The sequence below is a fragment of the Vigna unguiculata genome, chromosome 7 (genome assembly GCF_004118075.2).
Source record: "Vigna unguiculata cultivar IT97K-499-35 chromosome 7, ASM411807v1, whole genome shotgun sequence".
Lineage (NCBI taxonomy): Eukaryota > Viridiplantae > Streptophyta > Magnoliopsida > Fabales > Fabaceae > Vigna > Vigna unguiculata.
Window position 1 is genome coordinate 32,267,990 of NC_040285.1, and position 27,793 is coordinate 32,295,782.

General features: G+C 32.1%; 3 protein-coding genes across 4 annotated transcripts; 2 read left to right on the forward strand and 1 right to left on the reverse strand.

Annotated features, from left to right (window-relative positions):
• The first annotated feature begins 4,696 nt into the window (after positions 1-4,696).
• LOC114191999 (auxin response factor 18-like) lies at positions 4,697-8,030 on the forward strand. Its single transcript, XM_028081496.1, has 2 exons — positions 4,697-6,129; positions 6,898-8,030. Exons 1-2 carry the CDS (start codon positions 5,056-5,058, stop codon positions 7,648-7,650), a joined length of 1,827 nt encoding a protein of 608 aa, XP_027937297.1. The 5' UTR covers positions 4,697-5,055; the 3' UTR covers positions 7,651-8,030.
• Positions 8,031-14,060: 6,030 nt separating this feature from the next.
• On the forward strand, positions 14,061-22,504 carry LOC114190654 (phosphoglucomutase). 2 transcript variants are annotated; one of them, XM_028079619.1, is made up of 18 exons: positions 14,061-14,312; positions 14,634-14,870; positions 15,102-15,174; positions 16,361-16,544; positions 16,662-16,714; positions 18,054-18,142; positions 18,835-19,071; positions 19,284-19,348; positions 19,843-19,903; positions 19,986-20,103; positions 20,186-20,267; positions 20,373-20,445; positions 20,598-20,659; positions 20,975-21,070; positions 21,436-21,590; positions 21,673-21,769; positions 21,970-22,047; positions 22,137-22,504. In XM_028079619.1, exons 1-18 carry the CDS (start codon positions 14,306-14,308, stop codon positions 22,245-22,247), a joined length of 1,878 nt encoding a protein of 625 aa, XP_027935420.1. In that variant the 5' UTR covers positions 14,061-14,305; the 3' UTR covers positions 22,248-22,504. The 2 variants fall into 2 exon arrangements, with proteins under 2 accessions (XP_027935420.1, XP_027935421.1); XM_028079620.1 differs by lacking the exon at positions 14,634-14,870 and having other exon boundaries at positions 14,064-14,312.
• A 197-nt stretch (positions 22,505-22,701) lies between these two features.
• Positions 22,702-24,850, reverse strand: LOC114190656. The gene is made up of 3 exons (XM_028079621.1): positions 24,462-24,850; positions 23,378-23,774; positions 22,702-23,283 (listed from the first exon to the last, which is right to left on the reverse strand). Exons 1-3 carry the CDS (start codon positions 24,607-24,609, stop codon positions 23,007-23,009), a joined length of 822 nt encoding a protein of 273 aa, XP_027935422.1. The 5' UTR covers positions 24,610-24,850; the 3' UTR covers positions 22,702-23,006.
• Positions 24,851-27,793: the final 2,943 nt, after the last annotated feature.

The following is a 27,793-nucleotide window of genomic DNA, read 5'->3' on the forward strand; positions in this document are numbered from 1 at the left end:
GACTAAGAAAACTTGGTATATAATTCAGTTATACTTATCTCGATTAAATTTTAGAAAAATTATACTTTGACTCTCATCTTTTAATTATTGATGTTACTAATGTGGATTATTGATTATTTAAAAAAAAATAGTGATACATTAATCAATGACATACATTAAACTACATCAGAAAGTAAAGGATGAAAAAAAAAATCATAATATCATTGTCCTAAATTTTATTTTAAACTATTAAATTTATCACCAACAAAAAATAACCATTAAAAAACAGCTCAATTAAATAATGTTGGTTTAGATATGCTTTTGTTAAACAAAATAAAATAATTGAAATTTACTATATAACAGTTTAGCACCTTCTTAATTTCATTTTAAGGAAAAAAATGAGTTTATTGCTTAATTTTGCTATCATTTATTTATGTCATTGAACGTAATACTGGCATATTCATTTAATACACCGAATAACGAAAATCAACGAATTAGAATACAAAATAAACGAATGTTTCAAAATTGCGGATTGAATTAAAATTACAAGTTTTTATAAATTTGCAGAAAAAAAAAATTCAAAGTTGTTTCACCCTAAATTGCTTAAAATAACATTGTTATATGATCACTGTATTTACAAGATATGTTTATTTTGAATTTCCGAAACTCAATCACATTACAAAAGGTATAAGTATAAATATAAATATAAATAAAATAAACAGTGAAATTATTATTTTGATTAACTGCATAACGACATATTTTGAAATTAAAAAAAATGTCATTTAAAAAAATAATATTTGAACTCATTTATTTATTTTTAAATCAATCACTTTTAAATCATCGCAACATGTTAATAAGAAAGATCAAAATAAAAAATTTAAAGTTGATTGAAGAAATAGATTAAAATTATATTAAAAAGGTTAAAAAAAATGGATGAAAATATATATAGAGATAAATGTAATTTTTCCATAATTAAATATTTTGACATCTGTTAGGAAGAAGAAAAAAAAGTGACAGCAGCATTTGATAATAGAATGTGTCTTTTGTAGTTGGTTTTGTGTTCCAAAGCAGGCCTACCTCAGTAACTCGCCGTATATTTTGGCTTTTGCATGCAACTCTAGTTCCTGTCTTACAAACATTATTTCTACCCTTTAACATACAAACATTCAAATTACTACTACACTCATTCAAATAAATGCCTGCAATTCATAACAAATTCTTCGCAATATTTCTAATTTCTTTTTATTAATAAATCTAAATATTTGTTATCCATAGATGTTTGATGAGTAAAAAGGAGGACATATCGTTAATTTTTTTTATTTAATTGAAGAAGATTTCGAAAATATCATTTCAATAAATTGATAAAATTTATTATATTTTATTTTTCCCTTTGCCGCTCCTCATATCATGGGTCTAGGAATCAAACCCCACTTTTATAATTGTGTTAGGCCTTAGCCTTGGGGTAGGACCCAGGAGTTAGAGCCTCCCCTTAAAGCATCTCTTTTTTGTTTTCCTTATAAAACTGATTTAAAATAATAAATATAATATTAACTTTTATCAATATTGAGAAATGTAAGATAAACGAATAAAAAGAGAGGACAAAAGGGTGAAATTTTCTGGATTCAATAATTTAAAATTCTTTTAAACCAATTAATTTTTTGGTTCGGTAAAGAAATTGAGTAACAAAGTTCGTACATTATCTTAATTTCAGATATATTTAAATCTCCTTTTGTTTTTATAAACTTTTTTTTAATCAACAACCAGTGTAATCAGTTGCCATGCTAAATGTTCGTACACAAATTCTTGGATGTTTCTGTTCTCTGATATTTGTTGAAATTATTTAATATTATTTTTTTGGTTGTGTTATGTGAGTAGAGCTGGATTCCCTTTTGACCTAATTAATATTCATGATTTCACATTAAAAGCTTCCTTTTCTTATTATACGATCTGCTGCATGTGTTACATTTAAAGCTTGATGTTTTGATGAGTATTGGCATTAAATAGAAGTGGTAGTATCAATATTCGCAACTTTAGGTCATGTCTTTATTTGCATGTGGTTTCTTATCGTGGTAAGAGCGTCTCTGCTTTATTTATTGCAGCGTTTTAGATTGCTAATTTCTGCTTAAAGATATCAGGAATTCAAAATTAAATTATTCAACATTTTATATTAAATGTTTTTTCTTAATTCTTTTTTTCACAGTTTTAATAAAACTATGTACCGCATTGCTTTAAAATAATATATACTGAAATTTTAATCATGGGATTTTATCCTTATATTTCACATTTAGTATTATAAATATTGCAAAATTAAGCTATCGTTGAACAACTGTTAATGAATTAAATAACTACATTATTGTAATAAATTTATATTAATTTATCACATAAAAATATTAATAATATGATTAAGTAGACTTAACAATTTTATATAGTAAGAATAAAAATTGTATACAACATATAATATGTGTATGTGTGTGTGTGCGTGTGTGTGATGTGTTTAGGATGATAGTGTTAGGCTGTGTTCTTTTTTATACATTGATTTGGGCGAGGGTGGGAGTGTGTGTGTGTGTGATGTGTTTGGGATGATAGTGTTAGGCTGTGTTCTTTTTTATACATTGATTTGGGCGAGGGTGGGAGTGTGTGTGTGTTTGTGTGATGTGTTTGGGATGATAGTGTTAGGCTGTGTTCTTTTTTATACATTGATTTGGGCGAAGGTGGGAGGGATTTGTAGGTGATTTTGGAGTAGATTAGAGAATAAAGTTTGTGATTAAATTAATTGATGTAATATATTAAAAAAAATTAATAGATAAAAAAGTTAGATTACACTAATGTCTTTAATGTTAAAAGTAATAAGAAATGATATATAAATAATTTTTTTTTAAAATTTTATTGAATGATTGAAATTATAAAAAAAATTATTTATAAAAAAATGAATAATACAATATATTTGGTATGAAAATAAATTTAACATTTACATATTAAATATTTACGTAAGAAATAGTTTATTTATATAGAGATTTTATTTTATTTTTAATAGTAGCGAGAATAATTTAGTATTTTTTCCTGCATCACCCTCTAATCTTATCATGTATAGCAGAATGACATCTCATAGGAATCATGTTAATCCTCTCTCACCATCTCCCTTTATCATCCTGAAAAAAATACGTAAAATATCTCTTATTCCTTACTTCGTGATCTTTTTGCATAATAAATTTGTGCAAAAAACACAATATTAATGTCTTTGTGTGTGGAAAGACGACCAACTTGTTGATCGTTTGTTTTCATGTATGTTTATTAATTTGGAGGATAGTAAAAATAAACTTTTATCCATTTACCTTTTAATGCAAAAATCTGAAATAATTTTTGCTTACTAAAACAAACTAACCCTAACTTTATTTTAAAACAAAGTATGCAATATATACACTTAATTGTATACGATATATACAATATATATATATATATATATATATATATATATATATATATATATATATGTAAGTATATATATATATATGTAAGTATATATATATATATATATATATATATATTAATTTAGTTATTTAATTTGTATGACATAATTATAATTTAGTTAAATTTAATTTAATTAAAAAAAACGGTAACTTCATATTATTTTTGTGACATGTATTGTATTTCATTAAAATAATATTCGCATATTTTAGTACATACAATTTTAATTACTTGTTTTTAGAAATTAACTTCATTTAGTTTATGTTTAAAAAATACAATAATCATAATTTAGTTAATTTATTCGTAATTTATTTTATTTTTCCAATTTAATATTTTTATTATAATTAATAAATTCAATTTTATTTTAATATAATTTCCATCATTTATATTATAATTTATATCACATTTCATCATAAAGATAAATTGGTAAACATAATTTTGTATTTGTTAAAACATTTTTTCTAATCTATTACATTCATAGTATCATTTATAAACTTCCATAAACTTTTCATTTAAATCTCTCTATTCATCCCTTATTCTAAACAACCTTACAATATTTTTTTTATCCTCTCAATTTCATTTATTCCTCAAAATTATTCTTTTCTGATTTAAACACTACCTTAATGCTTTAAAAAAACATCTAAATATACACATCTAATTAATATAGAGTTTATATAAAAAAAGACAAAATTTAAAATTAGTTTTTAAAAAATAAAAAATTAAAGGAAACCTCATAATATTTTGTGAATAAAAATATATTTAATGTTTGAATAAGTGATAAGTGACCGATTAAAACAGAAAATTAAAAAAAAGAAAAGAAGAAAAAGAGAATAACTTTATTAAGAAAGAAAAAAGGTTGGTTTACTAGATATTTCATAATTAATCATTGGCATTTTTTCATATTTTTTAAATAAAAATAAATCAATATTTAAAAAATAAATATATAATAATAGTAAGTTAAAAACAAATATATATATATATATATATATATATATATTTCAATCAAATAACTATTATTTTTTATTTTTCACTTTATTCATTTCTTTACTAAACGAAAATAAATCATATATATTTATATATAATTTGACAGTGACATAAAAAAAGATATTATTATATGGTTTTATCATTTATGAGTACGTGAGTTGTAAACTGTAATGTCGATTTTCAATTCATGTTTGTGTTATGGTCGGCAACTGAGAGAACCACATACGCGTGTGACAGTGAGAGAGAGAGAGAGAGCAGTGTGTCTTTATGTACTTCCAACATCCCACTCTCTCTCACTCCCCACTCTTCTTTTCTCTTCTCTTCTCTTCTTCCACATCACATATTCTCTCTCTACTTTTTCTTCTTCCACCAATCACCAACACATTCACCTTTCTCTTTATTTACAACAATCTTCTTCTCCTGCTTTCATCAACAGTCACAATCTAACCACCTTCTCTTCTCACATACTTCAAACAACCCTTTTCTCCTCTCTCCATCTCCATCCTTTCTCCTTCCATACCTTCATCTGTTGGCCACTAGAAGAAGACACACCTTATTTCCTTCAAACCTTTTCTCTGGGTTGTCTTTTCTCGTGGAAAGCGAGGATATTTAATATTTTGCATTGAGATGTTTAAGGTTATGGAAAACATGGAGAGGGGTTCAGAAAGGTGCTTAGATTCTCAACTGTGGCATGCCTGTGCTGGTGCCATGGTTCAAATGCCACCTCTCAACACAAAAGTCTTTTACTTTCCCCAGGGCCACGCGGAACACGCTCATGGGAAAGTAGATTTTGGCCAAACCCGGGTTCCACCACTCGTCCCTTGCAGACTCTCTGCCATGAAATACATGGCAGACCCTGACACAGATGAGGTGTATGTCAAAATGAGGCTGATCCCTTTGAGGGAACATGAATTGGATTTGGAGGATGATTGTTTCTTGGGGAACACTGGAGCGGAGGGTCAAGAGAAACCTCCTACCTCTTTTGCCAAGACACTCACACAATCTGATGCCAACAATGGTGGAGGTTTTTCTGTGCCTCGTTACTGTGCAGAAACCATCTTCCCGAGGTTGGACTATTCAGCCGAGCCTCCAGTTCAGACAATCATCGCCAAGGATATGCATGGACAGTGCTGGAAGTTCAGGCATATCTATAGAGGAACGCCTAGGAGGCATCTTTTGACCACAGGATGGAGCAATTTTGTGAATCAGAAGAGGCTTGTTGCTGGGGACTCCATTGTGTTTCTGAGGGCAGAAAACGGGGATCTTTGTGTTGGGATAAGGAGGGCTAAGAAGGGGATTGGTGGAGGGTCTGAGTTCTCTTCCGGATGGAACCCTCTCTTTGGTGGGGTTTCTGGATTCTTGTGTGGGAGTGAGAACAACATGATGGGTGGTGCAAAAGGCGGTGGTGACGAGATGGTGGGAAGAGTGGCTGCTGAATCTGTTCTTGAGGCCGTAGCTTGTGCTGTCAATGGTAGGCCCTTCGAGGTTGTGTACTATCCAAGGGCTAGTTCCCCTGAGTTTTGTGTTAAGGCTTCTGTTGTGAAGGCTGCAATGCAAATTCAGTGGTGTTCTGGGATGAGATTCAAAATGCCCTTTGAAACTGAGGATTCTTCCAGGATTAGCTGGTTCATGGGCACCATTTCTTCTGTTCAGGTTGCAGATCCCATTCGTTGGCCTGATTCTCCTTGGCGTCTTCTGCAGGTACACTACACCCCATTATGGATTTCCTTTTACTATTACATTAACATGATAACTTGTTCAGATCCCCTTCCTCAACTTGTCTTTGCTCAGAGGCTATACTTTTATTCTCTCCGTGTGGTACTGATTTGACCAACAGTGACATTGCTCCATCAATGGATAAACTGTTCATTGGATTTCCAGTTTACTCCTTTTCAACCTCATTCTAAAACTATTCAATGCTTAAAAAAGATGTAGCACAGTATACACTTTGTCAGACAAGATGATTATTTCCTGATGCAATGTTTTTGTTTATCTTTCTTATTTATGTGTTGTGCGCCTTTCCTGTTAAGCAGTTGCTGAATCATACTCTGAATTGTGCAAATTATATGTGCTGTGTTCAGCAGCATTTTAATTTAAAATATATTCGTTCTCTATAAACGGATTTTCTTACTGTTCTAGGACCATTTCAATTAAAAATAACGGTGAATAGTAATAACTGTTGAACTACAGTAAAGTAGCAAATCGTTTTTCATCATTTTAAGCATGTCTGTTCAGTGCTGACAAATTCTTTCTAGCAAGTACCATTGTTGCTTGAATTAGGCACTGTCTCCATAGAGTGCTTTTGATGATTGAGCTTTACTTTTGGAAGTCCGAGTTACCTTTACCTTTTACCTTTTAACAATACTATGGGAGGATGTTTGTCTTTATTTTTTTGTTGGTTGGTACTGTTTTGGCTTAAAGTATGGTTAAACATGAAAATAATCCATAATTTGTGATGTCACGTTTCAGGTGGTATGGGATGAACCAGATTTACTTCAGAATGTGAAGTGTGTAAACCCTTGGCTGGTTGAACTAGTCTCTAACATGCCCAGCTTCAATCTCTCTGCATACTCACCTCCTAGGAAGAAACAACGCTTCCTAAATGACCCATATTTTCAAGTCATCAACCAACTTCCAATGCCATCTTTCTCTAGCAATCTTCTGAATTATACCAACTCTCTTTGTAACATTGAAAATAATAGTTCTGCAGGCATACAGGGAGCCAGGCATGCTCAATTTGGACTATCTCCATCTGATTTTCCCTTCAACAAGCTCCCAGCAGACATGCTTCTAGGTGGTTTCTCTAGGCTTGACCATGCAACAAAACCTGTTAGGCCTCCTTGTGGAACCTATAAGAACACCACTTCTAATACTACCACTAATAAGACCAATGTTGACATATCTTGTCTGTTGACTGTGGGAAATCCCAACCCGAATTTTAAGGAATTGAATGCAACAAAAGCACCCCACATCTTGTTATTTGGAAAACTTATTCACACCGAGCAACACTGTTCAAACACCAGCTCTGCAAGTACAACTGGGAATAGTGTGTCTGAGGGGAATTCGCTCAAGACTTCTAATGCTTCTGATGGCCTAGGTTCTGCTTTGCACCAAAATAGCCCAATTGAGAATAACTCTGATGGAGGGTCTCCCTGGTACAAGGATCAGCACAAGGCTGATCTGGGATCCGACAACGTTAACACGTTATGCATTGCTTTGTAACTGATCAACTTATTTTCAGTTGCTGCGCCAGTGAGTTCTTGAAGAAATCTTGCGGCTAACTATTTTTAACATATTTCAACAGCTCTAGTGCTTCCTTTGTTGTATAGGCGTTGTTTTTCCTTCGGCATAATTGTACTTAGGTGCAAGTTAACAAAAATATTACCCATTTGATTCAGAAACATCATAACTATTATGAGTTGTTATTCCAACTGTGTAATCGTGAAAACTAGAGGGGTAATATTTTTGTTAACTTGCACTCACTTAAGTTTTCTGTCTTGCTACATTTCTTTAATGAGGGAGAATCCCTCTTCCAATTATGGGATATGATGTAACTCATCGTAGAGATTGTCTTCTTCATTTAATATTCGAGTTTCCATAAACTTCTCAAGGTGATCTTTATCCAAAATTATCAATTCCTTTCTGTTTGGACACTTTTATCATTCCTGAAAAACCAGAATTCTGAGTCAGAGTAGTTGTCCTACGCAAAGCTTGAGGATTGTAACGGTCAGCAAAAAACATAAATGTCGGTGTTTGAATTTGACAATTGAAACTTATTGCAAGCCAAAACGCTTGTCCCCGTTGCTTAGGAGTATTTCCTAAATTAAACCTTAACATGAGTTAGGAAAACAAACCATCTAAAATGAAGATACTTGGCATAGAAACAGTGAGAAGTATCTACTAAACTTCACTTTCTTGATGCATTGATTAGTTTACCTAGCAAGATGAAGAAGTGGTCAATTGATTAGTTTCCTCTTTGTAGTTACTTTAGGGGACAATGAACTAATCAACAAGTGCAGTCCCAAATAAAACAAAAACGTTCTTTGTTATTTGAATTTCACAGTGGTATGGCCCACGTAGCGGTGGTGATCTCAGGATGAAGATACACATACACTCACTGCACACGAAGTTTTCTGGGACATTGGAGCATTAAGACAAGGATATCAACTCTGAATATAAAATGGAAATACAGAGATTGGGTAAATATGATATCAAGTTGAAGTTGATAATCACAATGCAGGCAAAGATATAGCAAGTAGGGAACAGCACCTTGTTGTAGACTCCGTTTGCCGTTTTACCTCACAATTGGACAATAAACCGTGTGCCTTAGGTGGAAAAGTATCTACTTCACCAAGATTCTCCATAACCCTTTCTCCCAAAAATAAAAAACAAACACAGAAAATGATGATGTTACGTGGTAACAACTGCCAAATATTGCCAACATCAATCATGTTCGGAATAATTAAAAAACAAAGACAGTTGTCTCACATCACCAAATATATTCATTTAAATGGATCTCAACAAGGTAAACAAGTGAATCCATACAAAAATTACTATGTACATATATATAATAAGTCAAAACACACAACATTTTAATATTTGACTTTTGTTGTTAATCTTTTTTACTATCGGATAATACCCAATTTTTTTATGACTTAACTTTTATTTTTTTACTATATATAGTTATTTTCCCTTTATTCTCTTCTCAAAAGCGCAAGCACACGCTTTTTACCAACTGCATTGAAAATATTACGAACAAGTTAATATATAACACTTAGAACAAATTGAATCTAAACAATGCAAACATTTTTCCTCCTGAAATATAGCTTAAAGTATAACAATTATATATTCTTGACTATTGTATCATCTCTAAAACTACCAGTTAAGTTTTTTTCTCTGCACCAATTTAAAATGGCAAAACTATTGCCATCAATAATAGTTATGTCGTTCGTCTTTTTCGATAAATATCCTAGTGGTGAAGCAATAGTTAATCCTACTACTGTTATCATGTGAAGCAACCTGCATCTAATTTCCCAACCATCGGTTAGTATATAAGATAAGGTTGACTCTGATGGGCTGGCATTCATAAATTAATTCTACAAATTCTTATAATATTTTTTTTATTTACCAAACAAATAAAGTATTCAATGTTTTTTTTAACGTTTTACAATAAAAAACACATCAATTTAAATTTTCTATTTCATATAATAATGAAAAAACATAAGAAAAAAAAATTCTAAGAAGATACAATATTTCTCGATTCACAAATCATCATCACAGATCTAGCAATGAAATCCATATTTAAGTGTATTGTAATTGAATTTCCCCTCCACCTCCTCTTCAACATATGGGTGTCACCCGCCATTAATTAAATCTATAATTCATTCATATAATGGTTGTTGTGATGGAAAGATCAGTCTTTGATTATGTGCCTCGTTAGATTTTTATTTCTTCAAAGGAAAAATATATACACTACAAGGTTTCAGGTCGTTGAATGTGAAAGAAAAATTGGCAAAATTCATTAATAATTAAATTCAGTCTATTCTGCATATGTGAACTATGTTAGCCACTTGTGACGAGCAACAGGTTCAGTCATATATATATATATATATATATATATATATATATATATATATATATATATATATATATATATATATATATATATATTGTGTGTGTGTGTGTGTGTGTTAGCTGGATGGTATACCTAAAAAGTCTACGAGAGAAGAAAGTGGTAAATGGTACAATATGAAACAAAAGACAATAATTTGGAGAGAAAAATGCACGTGAGCCTCTTATTCATGAGAATAAAAAAAAGTTAGATGGAAATGGCGTTGTTTAACTGTTAAGGTTGGACATGCTTTATATATATGAATGACCGCAAATAATTGGTAGTTTAGTATTTATAAATGACTTGTGTTGTATGAAACACTATATTTACTTCTAACCTAATTTTCTTTTCGGTGTATGAATATGTAGGGCTGTTTCACGATAAAATTGTCTTAGGTGCTTTATATATAAGATATGTGACAGATATGGTAAGATTATTAAACTTTTTACACAGAAAGTGCAGTTTAAGTATTGATTAACATATAGCTGTAAATGATGAAGTCAGAAAAGATAATTTTAAGTAATAAATGGTGGTGTTTGGATATAGTTTTAATCTGCATAGGTACGATACCAATACATTGACCAGTAATTATACTGCAAAAAGTTGGGCACATTTCATTCTTCTGTAAGTTGCTATAATCAATGGAAAGAAATAAAGAAATGGCATGCAGATGATAAAATATAGAAAAAATAAAACAAAAGCTACTGTTCCGCCTATAAAATGGCGAAATGAATAGCTTAGTAATCCACATTACGATCCCCAAGTATGGCGCAGTTACAGGAAAAAGAGTAAATGATCTCTTGGGATCCCATCCCAGATATATGAATTTTTTTGCCCTCACATGAACTTCAGATTATGACTTACTCAACTGTGTGTGGGTGCGTGTGATGTTGTTAGTATAATATATAGTTATTTTTTTCCGAAGCAAAGAAAGATATAGAAAGAAAGGTCAAGAAACACAGCTCAATTCAAGTATTTGATGCCCCCAACATCGGCACAATGTGTGTTTTTGTGTTGGACAAAGATTATGTATGCACACTTGTTTAATAATTTAATATAAGGGTGTAGGGTTTGCATGTGAAGGTTAATGAAGGTTTATTATAATGGCTGGAAATAGTTGGCTAACCCTGCCATGTTAATTTTTTTGGATGAATCACAGATCCCGAGAGGTTTCTTCGTAAGTCAACTAAAATGTATCAGATTTCCCACATGGGGATTGGGGATTGTCCATGGTCAACTTCATCTGCTTCCATGTCTTGTTTTTTGATTGCTTTTAAAACATATGGAACATCGAAATTGAACAAGCTGGTTGCATTTGTTGGGTCAGAAAAGTTGGTATTCCAACATTAAAAAGTCAAAACCACCATTTTCAAACATGGATGTATGTGTGATTGTGAAATTGCTCTAGTAGTTGTCATCTGTCTATGGAGTTGACTGTATCTAGCCCCATTTACTTCAGTGATCAAAGTGCAAAACTTCCTTCATGCAGTGATTTCTACACACAATCTTTTGTTAGTAAAATTTACTAGCAATGAAATCTTAGTAGTACCTTTTTTTTTTTCATGAATGATAACATATAAAAATCAAATAAAATCCTTAAATCTCAGTTTTAGACTCTGATATTTTCTGGGATTTTGGACTAAATTGTTTACCTTTTTAGAAGATTGTACGTTACTACCAACCAAATATATTTAGATTCATTTTGAAGTATTTTGTATTTTGTAGTCGATCTACTTTGAAGTATATGTGTAGTCTTACATCGATCAATATAGTTTTTCTTAAGAAAAAACTTTTACATTATACAATTTATATTTTAGTATTTTAAACTTTTCTGCTTTTTTTTTTTCACTTTTTCGTTTGTGTTAACTTTTTATCCGTTGTTCCTAAATGTAATTGCTTATGTATAGTATCGAAATTCTTTAAGAGATTGCAGGTAAAATAATTCAAATGTATAAAATAATAGCTACATAAATGTTATATATTAACTGAAAATAATATTAATAATTGAAATCACTTAATTATTGTTAAAAATTATGAAAGAATACAAAACATTTTACAGTAATATTAATTTGAAAATTTATATTGTAAGCAAAGCATAAAATAAAAATTTAAAAATGTAATAATTTTTTTAAGCTAACCCAGTGACCTCAAATGAATCAACACAATTTTAGTCAGATAAGTGCAATTTGAACTATCTAACTTTTGTATAGAAAAAAAAAATTAATGAAGCGAATCTAATTAAATTTGATTTTAAGGTGGAACAAAACCAACTAAGTTATAAATAACCTCCGATTAATTTGTTGTCTGTGGGGGTTGATTTTCACTCAAGGCAAATGTTTGTCTAATCGGAGCCCAAAAAGTTAAACTAGTACTATTGTTTCCAGCTTAAGGTCCATGATTGTATGGGCCAGGCAAGATGGATCCATGAGAAAAATGAATCCATTATTGCTGTCATTATTATGGGATGTTTTCTACTTGCACTCCCCATTACTACTAACTTCACGCCCATATTAATAGAGCAAGATTTACTTGTCTTCCTTTACTGTACCACGTAACTGCTGTTGCTATTACTGCCACCGCCCCTGTGCCATCGGCATTGTACCATCGTCTTCTACTGCACTCTTTGAGAATAAGAAAAACAAAAAAGTGTTTATTCTGAAAAAAAAAAAACTGATTTTGAAAGTTATCATTTGTATTCTATAATGCATTTTATAGAAACTCTATTTGGAAAAGCTCATAGTATGGAAATCTTGTTTTAAAAAGACTCATTCTAAAATATATCATATATTTTAGAAAACTTATTTTAGAAATTTCATTATTATAAAAAGTTCGTACTGGAAATATTATTTTATCAAATTTGTTCCAAATATCTTATTTTCAAAATTCTATAAAGCTTTTCAGAACAGGTTACTTGTACAAAGTGTATAATTATATTTTAAAACTAATGGAGGTGTAGTTGAAAGTATATGAGTGCAGAAAGTAAAAGCCCTTATGAGATACCTTAAACTGGACGCTTTGCCGAATCGATATCTCCGAAGGAGTATACATCTTGCTAATTTACATTTCCCTCTTTCCTTTCACACCACTAACTCAAATTTTTGGGAAAATGACCATCAAAGTACCCTAAACTTTTACCTTTTATAAAAAAGACACCACAAATTATCATTTTATCTTCATTAGAACTTAAAATTTTATTATTGCTTTAACAAAATTAATTTTCATTGTGAATATATATATATATATATATATATATATATATATATATATATATATATATATATCACACGTTGACGACTCTTGCATGAAATAGCTGCACGCGGAATATTTTTTATTTTATTTTTAGTTTGATTGAAAAATTTAATGGAAATAATATTTTACGTATTCTAGTTGAAGTAAAAGCAAAACTAATTTTTGTTAGAGGATAGTATTTTTAACAGGTTAGTGGGTAGTTAGTTTTTATTTCTTTAACGATATATTTTTATTAACTCGTTAAATAATGTATTTAATTTAGTATTTGATTTTATGTTTTTTTAATAAGTTTAATAATTCGATAGCTCAAAAAATAAAATATTAGGCATAATTATTTGACAAATTAAAAAAAAATAGTATATTTACACAAATAGACAGAAAGAGGAAAACATAAATCTGAGGAGCTTAATCGAAAAGACGGAAATGATAAAGCAACTATTTGGATAAAATCTAACCGGTTTAATTTAGTACATATTTATTTTATTCCGTGTGTTTATTGTACAAGTTAACGAACATTAAACACACTTCTATATTTATAAATTACTCAGAAAATAAACACAAAATAATTTTGTTCATCTCAAATATAATAAATATTTTGTTGAATAAAATAATATTTTTATTTATCTAATATGAATAAGATAAATTACTTTTATATCACAAATATATTGGGTCAGTGGATGAGGATGCTATGGTACAGTTTATCTGATGATTGTGCAAGACAAAAATTCAATCTCTGTCCCTGTTATAGACAAAACTTGAAAAATCAAAGGAATAGGAATAGGAATAAGAATAAAAATGGGAATAGCAAATTTGGAATAGTGAGATGGGTGTGAGTGAATGGTAACATGAAGTCACGTGTGCAAGGTTTGTTTGTTGTGAAGCGAAGTAGGTGGAACTGAACTAAACTGAAGTGGAAGAAGGTTACAGAAAAAATTGAAAACACAAACAGGTTTGCACTTTCTCTAGTTCTCCGTCAAAGCAATTCAAGCGCCATCTCTGCAACTTTGATCACGTCACATGGCAGGTCTTATTCTATTTCAACCCCTTACTTCTTCCTTCATTCTGTTCATCCATTCAATTCAATTGCGTGCCGTCGTTGTCGTTCTTAAATTGCTTATCGAATTAATTATTCAATGCTTGACGATAATAATGATGATAATAATTGGAATCGGAACGTGTTGTTGGGTGTTCGTACAATCCAAGTTTCATGAAATTTTGCTTTGAACAGCTAGAGATAGAGAAATAATTCACCCCACATGATGACCAGAAAGATGTAATCGGTGGAGAGTTTTTGTTTACCTGGAAATCTAAATGATCTGATAAAGGTGTGAATGTTTATATGCAGCGACATCAGGGAAGATTGTCCAAAATGTTTTTGTGTCACACAGCTTCCAACAGAATACACAGTTGTTCGCTTCACAGTCACAGGGTCGAAGGGACTATTATTTTGCCCCTTATCCCCGCAACTCAAACCTTCCCTCTCCGCTAGGGAAGTTGGCATGGACTGCCTCTTCCATGCAATTGCGCACTTTATACAAACCCCAGAATCATTTTAGTGTCCAGAGAAATTTTCACTGCAATGGTCTGTTCTAGATTCTAATTATACTGGTTCATATGAAGCGAAAATACTCATACGTTTAAACACTTTTAAAATATTGCTCTTTTTAACCCTTCATTTACAGGCTTCTTAGGTGTAAGAATATCGTGTTAGTATCTGTATATAGGCATATCTTCAACCTTTTGTTGGTTTTTAACTAGCATGTTTTGTAATAGATGCTTGTTCCTTACATTTCATTTGGACTTGTGGTTGCAGCTTCTTCGTCTGCATCTGCTACTGCTTTGCCATATCTAGACAAGACAGATTTTCTAAAGCTTCAGAATGGCAGGTGAAGATCACTTCATTAAAGCAATCTTGCTAATAAGTTTATATTTCTACAAAATCTGCTTCTTCAGCGGACTATCTGCCCCCTCCTTTTTCTCATCATCATAGAAATTTGTTTAGGCCTTCGTTTTTTTCTTTCCATACCTTATTTTAGTCAAATGATGGTTGCCTCTGTTAATTATTTGGAGAGACAGAGAGAGAGACTAAGTGAAAAGGAAGAGATGAAAACATCAAAACAGGAAGCGAAGTACTCTGTAAAGGTTCTGAATGGTTAAAAGAGGAAACGAGATGAACATGGAATATAGTTGAATCATCTTTGCTCCTTTCCTTTCCATTACCTTTTCGATTGATGATTTGCGGTACACAGTCTATGTTGTGTATGTCTAGGCATTTAGACAAAATAGAACAACAAATGAAACTTATTGTATTCTATTTATTTCTGAAGAGGTTACTTTGCTACTTCACGCAAAAATTAAAAGTGAATTATTTCATGTAAAATATTTTGTAATTCGAATATAATCTTTTCACGTTCAGTATAATAATGACTTGTATTATATTTAAAGAAAGCTTCTAGCTAAAATATCCCATCTTCCTTTTCATTAAGATGGCTAGCATTTTTACAAGCAGATTCAACTTATGAAGCTGAATTCTTGGGTGTTACTCAGGCTTTTGATATCACTCTTCAAAAAGGTTGAGAGCTCTTTGGGTGGAGATCCATTTTTTGCTAAATGTGAAAGCTTCTTCTGATAGTTCCTGAGTTCCTTGGAAGTTAAGGAAAGATATAATAATGTTTTTGGAGTCTATTAAGAATATACACTCTAGATTTTCACACATTTTTTGGGAGGGAAATAGGCCTACGGATTGTTTAGCTGCTGATGCTTTTAGAATTTTAATTTTTACAGGGTGAGATGAAGTACCTATATATATTGTCTCTCAATTTTGTACACATTTCGGATTCCCTTAGTGGGTTTTGGTTTGGTCCCCCACTTTTGTATTTCTTTTTTCTATTAATTGTATAACAAATGCTGCATATGATTGGTGGAGGTTGTAGCGCTAACCTGGTTTGGATTGTAAACTAGTGATGCAATAGCATATTTCCCTTTTGATTAAAAAAAGATGTACAAGCATTTATTGGGCTTACATCCTGCACACTGACTCATATAAACTTATAAATGAAATTAACTTAACAGTGACATACGTGGTGTGGCTATTGATGGTGTCGAGGGAGAGAAAGTTAACCTTACTGAACCTGTTGCTGAGGCAATAGGAGCTGCTTTTGCTGCATGGTTGATGGAGAAAAAAAAAGCTGATTCTTCTCAGCATTTGAGAGTTTCTATTGGCCATGATACCCGAATATCAGCCAAATTATTACAGGTTAGATTGTTCTGTATAACATTTTTTTTAACACCCACCTTTAAATAAATTGATTGTTCATTGTGTTAAAACTCGGATGGTTATGAAACTAAATGTTTGTCCATTGTCAAATTTCAGAATGCAATTTCTCGAGGTCTTGCCGGTGCTGGCGTAGAATTTGTCCACTACGGGTAGGTGATACCAATTTTTTCTTGAAAAATATTTGCATTTTTTGTTTGCATGATAAAGTGTATTGGTTTTAAACCCCCAATGTCTGCAATTACTGTTCAAGCATATACTATTACACTGATACTCTTGTTTCAAGATAATATAATCAGATTTGAGCATGGATATTCAGTTAATTTGATCAAACTATGCGGAAAGTTTTGGTTTGAAGCTGGAAACTGTGAAGAAGGTGAATGACAAACTCTTAGTACATTATAATTTGAGGATGGCAATAGTGATGGGTTTACTTGTTGAGAAAAAAACTAAAGTTATTGGGAGACATGCTAGAGTTTGTAGTGCGTTTGTACCAAAAATTGGGATCAAATTTGTAAAGTGGTTTTGAGTGTTAGCACTGGACCAGTAACGAACTTCTGTCATTGATGTAAGATAACCAATAGAGATTTTGTTGCTTAAGGTATTGGGGAAGATAAACAAGATGTTAGCGCTAAAAAACAAGATCGAGTTGTTTTGGAAATAATTAAAAGTTGCTTACTAGTAACTATTGTGTTAATGAGTTCACTGTTGATCACCGAAAAACTCAAAATAATTACTTAGTTTTAGGGGCTTCTTGTGCTATTTACTAAGGAATTACTCAGTTTTTTACTGTACTTCTATATTGTTGTTGAGCCTGGTTTTCACCTGACTATCTGGTTATTTTATTGTCTAATCACCTGTAGGAAAACTAACTTGAGTGTATAAGCTGTAACTATTAAGATGCTATAGTGACTAGTTCATCTGCTTCTTGGTTGCATCTTATATGCGTAACCATTTGATTAGCTCATTTTTTCTGATATGATAATACTTCCCTGTGTTTCTGTTTCAGCATATGTTATTTTGTTTGATAAATTTTACCATGGATATTTGGTATTATAAACGTAAATATGCTTCTAGTCTCTGCAAAATTAGCGTTTTGATTTTAATTCTTAAAAATTGTTGAAAATCTTATTTCCAGTCCCTACCGTTATGTGACACTCTTCAATTACATATGTTTAACAGAAATTGACCATCCCAAGTAATACTTAAGTACAATGTCTAACTCTAAAATTTTTTCTAAACCCCTAAATTAAATGTTATTTATATACCTTGATACGAACTTTATAGACAAAAAGTGATTTTATATTTTGGAAACAAAAATATTTAATAAAGATTAAAATCAAGACTTGCATAATTTCAAAATATACATTAGGACAAAAGTCAAAACCATGTTTGTTTTACAGGAACTAAAAGCAAATTTCAGCCTAATATTATTACCCAACTGTTTTCATGGCCTAACTAATTTATTTAATACTGTCTTTTCCTTTCTAGATTAGCATCAACACCGGCCATGTTCAATTGCACACTCACAAAGGATGAAGCATTTTTGTGTCCTGCTGATGGATCTATTATGATAACAGGTACATCATAAAGTTCTAAATGGCATTGTTTTAACTTTTAATATTTCGCCAACTTGCCCATTTATGCAAAATCCATTTTAGATTGATCTATAGAGACTATGGTATCATTTTTCATCTTAAAACCTATTGGTGTTAAGTGAAGCTGTCCAACTAATATATAAGCCACACTCCAAGAATTGAGGCAGACCATTTGAGACTTCCCAACACCCCATTCCCTCAGATATCTGCCAAACTAGGCTAGTCTATCAAAATAAGCAACTACCAAAATGAGTTGTAGGCTTTGATACCATGTCGGATTTCATCTTAAAATCAATTGGAATTAAGTGATGTTGTCTAACAGATATATAAGCCGCACCTAAAAAATTGAGGCAGAATATGTAAGACTTCCCCATGTGTGGACATATCACAACCTCCTTTTACTAAAAATTTAACGAATTGCGTGGAATAGATTTACTTGAAAGCTGAGACACTGAATACCAACAGCTTTGGTTTTCATGTGTATCCATTTTATTTTGTACTGTATCCACTTATTATTTTGCATTTATTGTTTGTTAATGTCCATGAATTGTGAATGCTGTTTTTTTTTTTATGTTTCAATCTGACTTTGATAATTCGTAAATTTATTTTTCGTTGATAAATGAATTTGGATGCTGGTTTGTCTACTAACTATTAAATGTCCCGTATGTGAACAGCAAGTCATCTGCCTTTCAACAGGAATGGATTCAAATTTTTCACTAATGCTGGTGGGCTTGGGAAGGCTGACATCAAAGATATCTTAGAGAGGGCTGCAGACATATACAATCAATTTACCCCAGAAAGTTTGAAGAATTCAGAGAAAAAAGCTTTATTAACTTTTAAGAAAGTTGATTACATGATTGCTTATACATCTGATCTGGTAAAAGCGGTTCGCAAGGCTGCTGGAAACATAGGCATGACTTCACTTAAGTATTTATACAATAGTCAATATATTTGGGGATATAATTAATGCATTGTTCTCTAAATGAGGAGGAGGAATAATGCAACTCTATTTGGGAGACCTGTTTTTATTATTCAAGTTTTTTCTGTAAAATTTGTAGTTTTTCCTTTTGTTTTCGATTTCCTGATCTTGTTTGCTAAAGTTTATTGCATTGTTTATACACAGAGAAACCATTGGAGGGTTTCCATATAGTTGTTGATGCTGGCAATGGAGCAGGAGGTTTTTTTGCAGTAAGTTATATTTAATCTCCTTAATTTTATTTTTCTGTTAATAACTTTCTAGTATTATGAATTTCACTTGAAATATAATATCTACATAAAATATTGTGAACATTGTACTCTTCTAAAGTGAGAAATGTTCTTTAAAGGGTAAACTAAAAGGCAAAGTTATAACCGCTGATTAAAAAAAATAATGGTGTTTCTGACATACATGGTGTTTCGGTAGGATCTTTAAAATAAAATCAGCTGAGAAAAGTGTTGATGATGACCTTTTTATATTATTATATTATGCATTTAGATAGATAATTTTTCTAGATAGAATTTTAGTAGTTTTTCTGAAATTTCTCATTTCTTTACACTGGGGAAGACCAGTTCATAAATTAATTAATGGATTAAATTATTGTGTATAATTTGAAATCATTCAGAATTTTAGAATGTTTTTATCTGGTTAAGGTTTTTGGCTCTTGCATCAAACTTGATCTTTGATATTACTTTTCGGTGAATAGGAAAAGGTTTTGAAACCTCTGGGGGCAATAACTTCTGGTAGTCAATTTTTGGAGCCTGATGGTAATAACTTCTTCTGGAGGAGTATTTCAGCTGGTTATGGTACATGCACTGTTAGTAACAGATGGATTTTGTATTCGTTCAGGCTTGTTTCCAAATCACATCCCAAATCCTGAGGATAAGACAGCAATGAAAGCTATAACCCAAGCTGTCCTCGACAACAAAGCTGATCTTGGAATTATCTTTGATACTGATGTGGACAGGTAAGATTCTTATTACTAAGCGATTGCAAAGAAATGGCTACCGTTTTCAAATTTATTGAGCATCAACCACTTCCATCTGTAGATCTGCTGCTGTGGATTTCACTGGTCGTGAATTTAATCGCAATCGTTTGATTGCCTTAATGGCAGCTATTGTTCTTGAGGAAGTAAGGCTTTTTAACTTTAGCTTATTTCAGACCTTGTTTCTTAACCTCACATTTCCCTGTATCAATTATTTCTCATCAGTCTTTTCCTTCTCTCATTTTCTGTAGCATCCTGGAACAACTATTGTCACAGACAGTGTGACTTCCGATGGGCTTACTACCTTTATCGAGAAGAAACTTGGTAGGAATCTAAACTGCCATGACCTTTTAGTTGACCTTTCTCACCTTCCTTTAAGATTTCACCATGAACTAAAACACTTTTCATTGAATTCGAATAGCAAATTACTTGGAAACAGATTAGAGTTAATAACTTGCTGGTACTATTTTTCTTAGGTGGCAAACACCATCGGTTCAAGAGAGGCTACAAAAATGTGATTGATGAAGCTATTCGTTTGGTATGATGAGAGCTTGCCCATAATTCAATAAATTATGGATCAGATTAGTTATGCCTGGTGGCCTGTGCTTGTCTGTGCCAGTATTTCAAATTTGAAGCTTGCACATTTTAGCTAAATTTATTCAAAATGGGTCCTAGTAGTAATACCTGGCTAAAATGCAAAATGAAAGCAGTTTAAGAAATAATTTGCGTTTAGATACCTAGCTTCCATTGCGCTTTTTTCATCTTGTTTCTTTTAATATATTTCTTCAATTTTTCAATTTCATATTTTCATAAATGTTAAATATTTGACTTGTGGTGATAATATTGCTGACAGAATTCTATAGGAGAGGAGTCACATTTGGCAATTGAAACCAGTGGACACGGGGCTCTCAAGGAGAATCACTGGCTTGATGATGGTGCTTACCTAATGGTATATTATAATAGTCACATTAAGTAAACGAAATAATCACCCAATTACTTGCTCTTCATTAATCAATTATTGATATACGCACTCAGGAGTTGAACCGTTCAACTATATGATGAAGATATTAGTAGAGGACCATAGACAAAGCATATGTACACTTCTTACTTGAACTAAATTTCCCATGACTTGACACTACGCTGTAATAGATTGTGAATATAACTGTGTTGTAGAATCAAGGTATAGATCAGATTGGGTGAAAACAGGTTCCATTGATGTGTTATCATCCTGCTGTACCGAACTAAGCAGGGTCCAAGATTAGGTTTAATATTCAAAATTATCACAAAGGCCTTGATATAACATTTATTGTGCAGGTTAAGATCTTAAATAAACTTGCTGCTGCAAGAGCTTCTGGAAACGGTGGTGGAAGCAAGGTTTTGACTGATTTAATAGAAGGGCTTGAGGAACCAGCTTTTGCTACAGAACTGAGATTAAAGATAAACCAATTCCATCCAGATCTTAAAGAGGGGTAAGCTAGTGTATAAAGATTCTCTGTTTGTGTGCATCCATCCATTATTGTCATTAATTCACTGACATGTCTGAGCTTTTAGATCTTTTCGGGAATACGGAGAAGCTGTACTGAAACAATTGGAGAATTCAATTGGCTCTGATCCAAGTCTGCACAAGGCTCCCGTGAACTACGAAGGGGTATGTTTGTCCCTGCTTATTGCTAAATTGTAAGCCTATTTAGTTAGCATTGACGATGAAATTTTCAGTGACAAATTATGGAGACAATTAGGACTAATATGTTCCAAAATTGGAATTTGCATACAATTCTGCATTGATTGGTTTGCTGACTTTCTGCTCCCAAAATAATTTATTGCTTGTCTGACCTAATCCTCAACCAGGTCCGAGTTTCTGGCTATGGTGGATGGTTCCTTCTTCGATTATCACTCCACGATCCTGTACTTCCCCTTAACATTGAGGTAAAGGCCCGCACAGCACGTATTGGGGAGTTTATATGCAACTTTTAAGCAATGCAACTAAATCAGAATTAACAAAATTGTGACTGTAGGCACCAAGTAATGACGATGCTGTGAAGCTCGGACTTGCTGTGCTTGAAGCTGTAAAGGGATTTGGAGGTTTAGACACATCAGCCTTGAAGAAGTTTGTTGGAGCATCATAATTCAATGCTTCCTACAAGAATCGAGTTCGGCGATGGAAATGCTTTCGCTTCTATTTTTTCGTTATACAACGAGGTTCTCTATACTTGCATCAGCGGCAACAGAGGGTGAATTAAATTATTGTCATGAGAATGGTGTGTTGTCTTGTGAATTACAAATATCAGAGATCTCTATAAAAAAGAAATTTTAATGACATCAAGATCCACGGTGTAATTTTTTTGTGCTTTGCATTTAATATTAGTGACGTTTTTCTGATATACTTTTGGACCATTAACCAGACAGGTGCTGCCTTTACATTTTTGCTGAAGGAATCATCCATTGGCATCAAATTCTGGTGACAAGAAAAAAACGAAAAGAAAGTGAAAAATGAGAAAACATCAAAATTAAAAAAAATAAAAATTGATCGGACAGTCCCTCTGATTATAAAAGTTTAATCCATGAACAATAAAACAACTCTAAAGACCTTGGCAACGTGTCTTTTATGTAAAATTTGATGGAAGGAGTTAACATGAGTGTGGGGTTGGACAATTTTAACTCCAATTCTGCATTGAGATGCAAAAGAATGCCAAGTGATATACAAATGTCTGCTACTGGAGCAATCTAAAAGGTTCTCAAGTGATTTTTTTCTCTAATTCTTTTGTATTTTCATGTACACAGTTCAATAACAGACTGTTTTCTCCATGTGCATTTTTTTTTTCTTAAAAACATTACGTTTCAGAACATAAATATTGCCTATTACGCATGTCTAATTTAGAAGCAACTTAGTTGTTGAGAAGCTTCATCATGAAGTTGAACTTTATATCTGGTGAGGTCTTTGGCTGAGGCCAGTTAGCTCCTTCTGGAACCTTGATAGACCTGAAACCTTGACCTTGGTATAACTTCGTGGCAGCAGGATTTTTGAAATCACAGTGTAATGCAATTGCACGACAGCTCCAACTTCTGGCTTGTGATTCTGCCTTTGCCACCAAGAGTTTTGCTATTCCCTTCCGCCTAAATTTTTCCCTGACTGCCACATTTGATATGTATGCAATTCCAGTCCTACCATTATTTTTAAAACAACAGAAATTACAATAATCAGCAGAAATTCAGAAGCAATGTAATGTGTTGTGAGCCAAGAATATGAAGAACTCACCTTTTCTGGCGCAATGGCCCCTTCCTAGGTAGAAAGTCAGCAACAGTATCTACTGTTAATATACCAGCCACATATCCCTTGTTGAGGCTGAATTTCCCATCAAAACCACCAACCTTGAAATCATCACTTCCAAACAAGAAAGTTTCAGTGAGTGAATTGCCAATAACAGCAACCAAACAGCTTCTCTTGCAACCGTTTGGTAAAGTAAATCCTGCCAACATGGCCACCAATCTGTCCATTCTGAGAACAAAATCTAGTGGGAAGGAATATTCAGGGAAGAAGGAGCTGCAGTGAGTCTCTGCAACTTCCCAACAGTCCTCCAACCTGGCCTCACGCACAATTATTTCAGGAGACACAGTTGGGAACAAATCTGCTACTTGACTTGCTCTACATATTCCTACAGAATATAACAAGTATCAAGGATCTATCTCCTCTAAAACTACAATATATATGTACCCTTGATTTGAAGAGCATTAAATCAAGAGTGAATACACCCTTTAGACAAACTGGATCCGATGAATATGAAATGTTTCATCACTCTTTGACTACTAGACCAAAACAAGTATTGTTCTGTATAAGGTGAAATCAAAATCCTTAGTACTGAGAATGGGAACCTGGATAAGAGTTTAACCATGCTTATATAAGATGCTCCTCATTGATGATCAAGGTATAACTAAATGAAGGGCAAATAACTTTGAAGAATGGCACTGCCGTTTTCTTTTTGCTTAAAATTACATTTAAATATTATTTTAAAAAAGCATTTTCTTTTTACAATCATGTCTCCCCAGATTACCCACAGGAAATCATTTAGCTTAATCCTCCTCCGATCACCTGTCTTCATTTTCACCACAAATTCTATAGCCGGTCTTCCTAAGACAAGTTGACTAAATTCTCAGACATCACCAGCTTCCAAGAATTGAATAAAATTAAAAAAAAAAAAAAAACCCATTAATCCACTTGATATAATAAAATTTAGGGTTTGACACAGAAACCCATCTACTGAATTCCTTAAAAAAAAAAAAAATCAAGCATACATAATCCAGCAGTGAAACAGAGTTTTGGAAAAGAGCGACAAAGCAGGCACCTGATTGTGAGAAAGAGAATTCATGAGGAGAAGTTGAAGCCGATGATGGAAAAGTGGGTGATTTCTTGAAATGAATGTTGAAAGGTGATATTTTTGAGGTGTTAATAGGAGTAGGAGATAGTGAAGTTCCCAGAGGAAATGACCGCATTTCTTGGAGGGTTGTCTTGCTCACTCAAAGAATCCTTAGATTCTCTGTGAGATTGAATCATCACATAACATGAGAGGGTGAGTGAACTCAGAACAACTTGGTTTAGCAAAGCTGTGCTTGCAAGACTTTCCAAGCTTGTGGGGGCCACCTGATTCTGACAACCAGACTCACAAAGATTAGAGTTAAATATTTCTCTTCAATTTCCATCCATGTCTTTCAGATTTTTTTTTCCTGCATCTGATAGATACAAAGGTTTAGTTTTAGATAAACTTCACTTTTTATTCTGTAATCCTTTTTGTCCAAAATTAGTTTTGTTGAAGTGATTAGGATAAACTTGTTGCTTTAAATAAAAAAGTAAAAAAAGAAAAAGAAAAACAAGATTGAGTGGTTGGCTTTCTGGCCAAACTTGTGTTCCTGGATGACTGCGTTTTTGTTTTGTTTTTGACTAAGGTAATTTGAAATTGGAACAAGACATGTTGCGTGGAAGTAGAAACACCTTGCATTTCTTACTTCGCTGGATGGTGGCTGAAAAAGAAAGTGTATGTGCATTATTTATTATCTGTGCAAGAATTTCAGATATTCTTGTATTCTAAAGTTTTGTACCAAGAAAAACAATGTACAAGTGTAACAAATCATCCATAGCTCCAAGTGAACATTATATAATTAAGTTTGGAACACTTAATAAGTCTTATATTATTTAGAAGTTAAAACAAACTATGTAAAATCCCTTGTTCTGATTTAAAAAGGTTTTGCGTCTGACTTTACTAAAGAGTTCACTGTCAGCTCAATAGAGATCTTCATAACTTCCTTTCCGGTCACAAACTCTTATTTCTGTCTACTTTTCAAAAACAATCTATCTCTTTTCTCCCTTGTCTGAAACAAAAGTTCTTCTGGAGCACAATAAGATCCTCCATTGAGCTTACTGAAGAGCTAATAGAACTTTAAACTCTAAACTCATGTTCCCTTTCATTTATTTTTTGTTTGAAAGCTTCAGTTCCACTTTAACCTCTGCTAGGTCTCAGCTTTTACCTCATTTAGTTCTATTTTCCAGTTCCATATCTATGGGTTAAAGAATTTTAGGTAGTTTAGAATGCAATTGGAATGAGAGATATTAATTGTTGCAATTATTCAGTTTGATATCATCTATAAACCACTTTGAAATGAGTTTGAAAATATAAAAATGCAAGATACCAAGTTGTGCAATGGGACAAGTCAAAATCTCACAACCAAGAAGCATATGGTGTGGCGTTACTCATTTTCCTACACTACACACTTTTTGTAAAATGAAGGTTTCTACTTTGTTAACTGTTGGATCGAGTTGAAATTTTAACAGCTTATCCTAGACACATATTTCTTGACTTTGACCGGTCGGATCTTGAATCGGAAGTCTGTAATGAGAGCAGTTTTTATCGCAAGGTCCTTGTAGTTTTGATTGTTGACAACATTGATCTTTGTTGCTTACTTGGTGCATAACTTTCTCTAAAGTTATTCAATTAAGTTGGTTCTTTTTGAATTTGGTTCTTGATTCAATCATCTTTAATTTGAATGTAAACACAAAATTTTTGGAACTTCACACAAGCTGCAGTTTTATTTCTAAAATCTCATATTGTTTGCATAATGTGTTTAAGTTGGATTGAATAAAAATTATAAGAATTAGTTATTTTCCAAGAGAGACATATGTTGTCAAATGCTTGTGTGAGAATATAGGAGATTCCATGAGAGAAATCCTATTTGATTTAATTAGTAATGTGTTCATTGATGTAAGGATTTAGTACCGGAGGTTTATTCTGATACTCTAATACTCATTCAAGACTCATGTAGAGTGGAATGAGTCACGTGATGAAAGGGGCAGGAGCTCTTGTTTTTAAGAATAGCCATAGGATTCTTATGACGGTTAAAATGACTAATCTTGTGTGGTAGGGTGAAACTCATTGACAATGACTCTGCAGGTAATAGAGGTCACCACAAGTGCAAAAACCACCAAGAATCATACATCAATGTCTAGATCCAGATAATTGAGTCAAAGAGTGTTATTTTGTTAGATGGGTTAATTGATGTTGCTTTATTTGGTGTAATTGGTGCGTTATTCTGCAATTCTTTTGAGTGGTAAGTGTGTATATTTTTTTTTTTTCAAAACGCAGTTTAAATATTCTTTTTTTTCTAATTTTTTGAAGTGTCTTTTAAAAATAAAATTATAACTGAGTAAAGCTCCAAAACATACAATAGCTTTGATACTATGAAGCGACTTGAATGGGATCATAACAAATTCTATATAAACCAAAATTTGGACTTCATTGTTATAAATTTTGGCAGCTTAAAACTCAAGAAAAATCGTGCATACTTTATTTGATTGAAGTGGTAATTATGCGTTAATTTTTATTATTATTTTAATTCAAAATGTGCTCATAGTACACTTTTTTTTTATAAAAGATAACAATTCAGTCTTTAATACACTTTTTTTGTTAATTAAAATTTATTATATAATCATTATATGAAAAGTGAAAGTCAAAATTTTTTATAGTTTCTAATAAATTTCAATTTATAACAGAAGGCATATTTAAAAGATTATATTTAGAAAATATTTGTTCACATTTCTCTTTGTTTTACTTTGTCAAAATTATTTATTTAGAGGAGGAATAACAGCAACCTTCCTAACCTCCAGGGCTTAGCTTTTTTAATCAAAAGTTAAAAACTAATTAATCGATAAATTGAAGGATTAGATATAATTATGATTAAAACCCGGGTTAGTTATTTTCATTCACATATGTTAGTCTTCAAACTCCAAACTTGTTGGGTACCAGGCTAAGGAACACAATTATAAGTGACCTCTTACTGGTTTCATAACCAAAATTTATCAGCTTTCTCTCTTTATCATTTTAAGTTTCAACATTAAAAGAATTTCTTCTTGACTAATAAATCTTGTGCATCGTGTCAAAATTTATATCATTCCTCTCAAAACATAATCAAAACATTATTCTCAAATGAAACATGGCCTGGTTTTTTCTTTTGTGGCCGGTTCCTGTTAGTAAAATTACCAGGAATAAGAGAAATATGAAGAACACGTTGGAAAAACAAAATATATACTTAGCTATTGAGCGAAATTGTGAGACTCAATAAATAAAAATAAGATCTCTCACATTATTCAATAAATTCTACATTAGATTAATCTTAACAGTAGAGTATG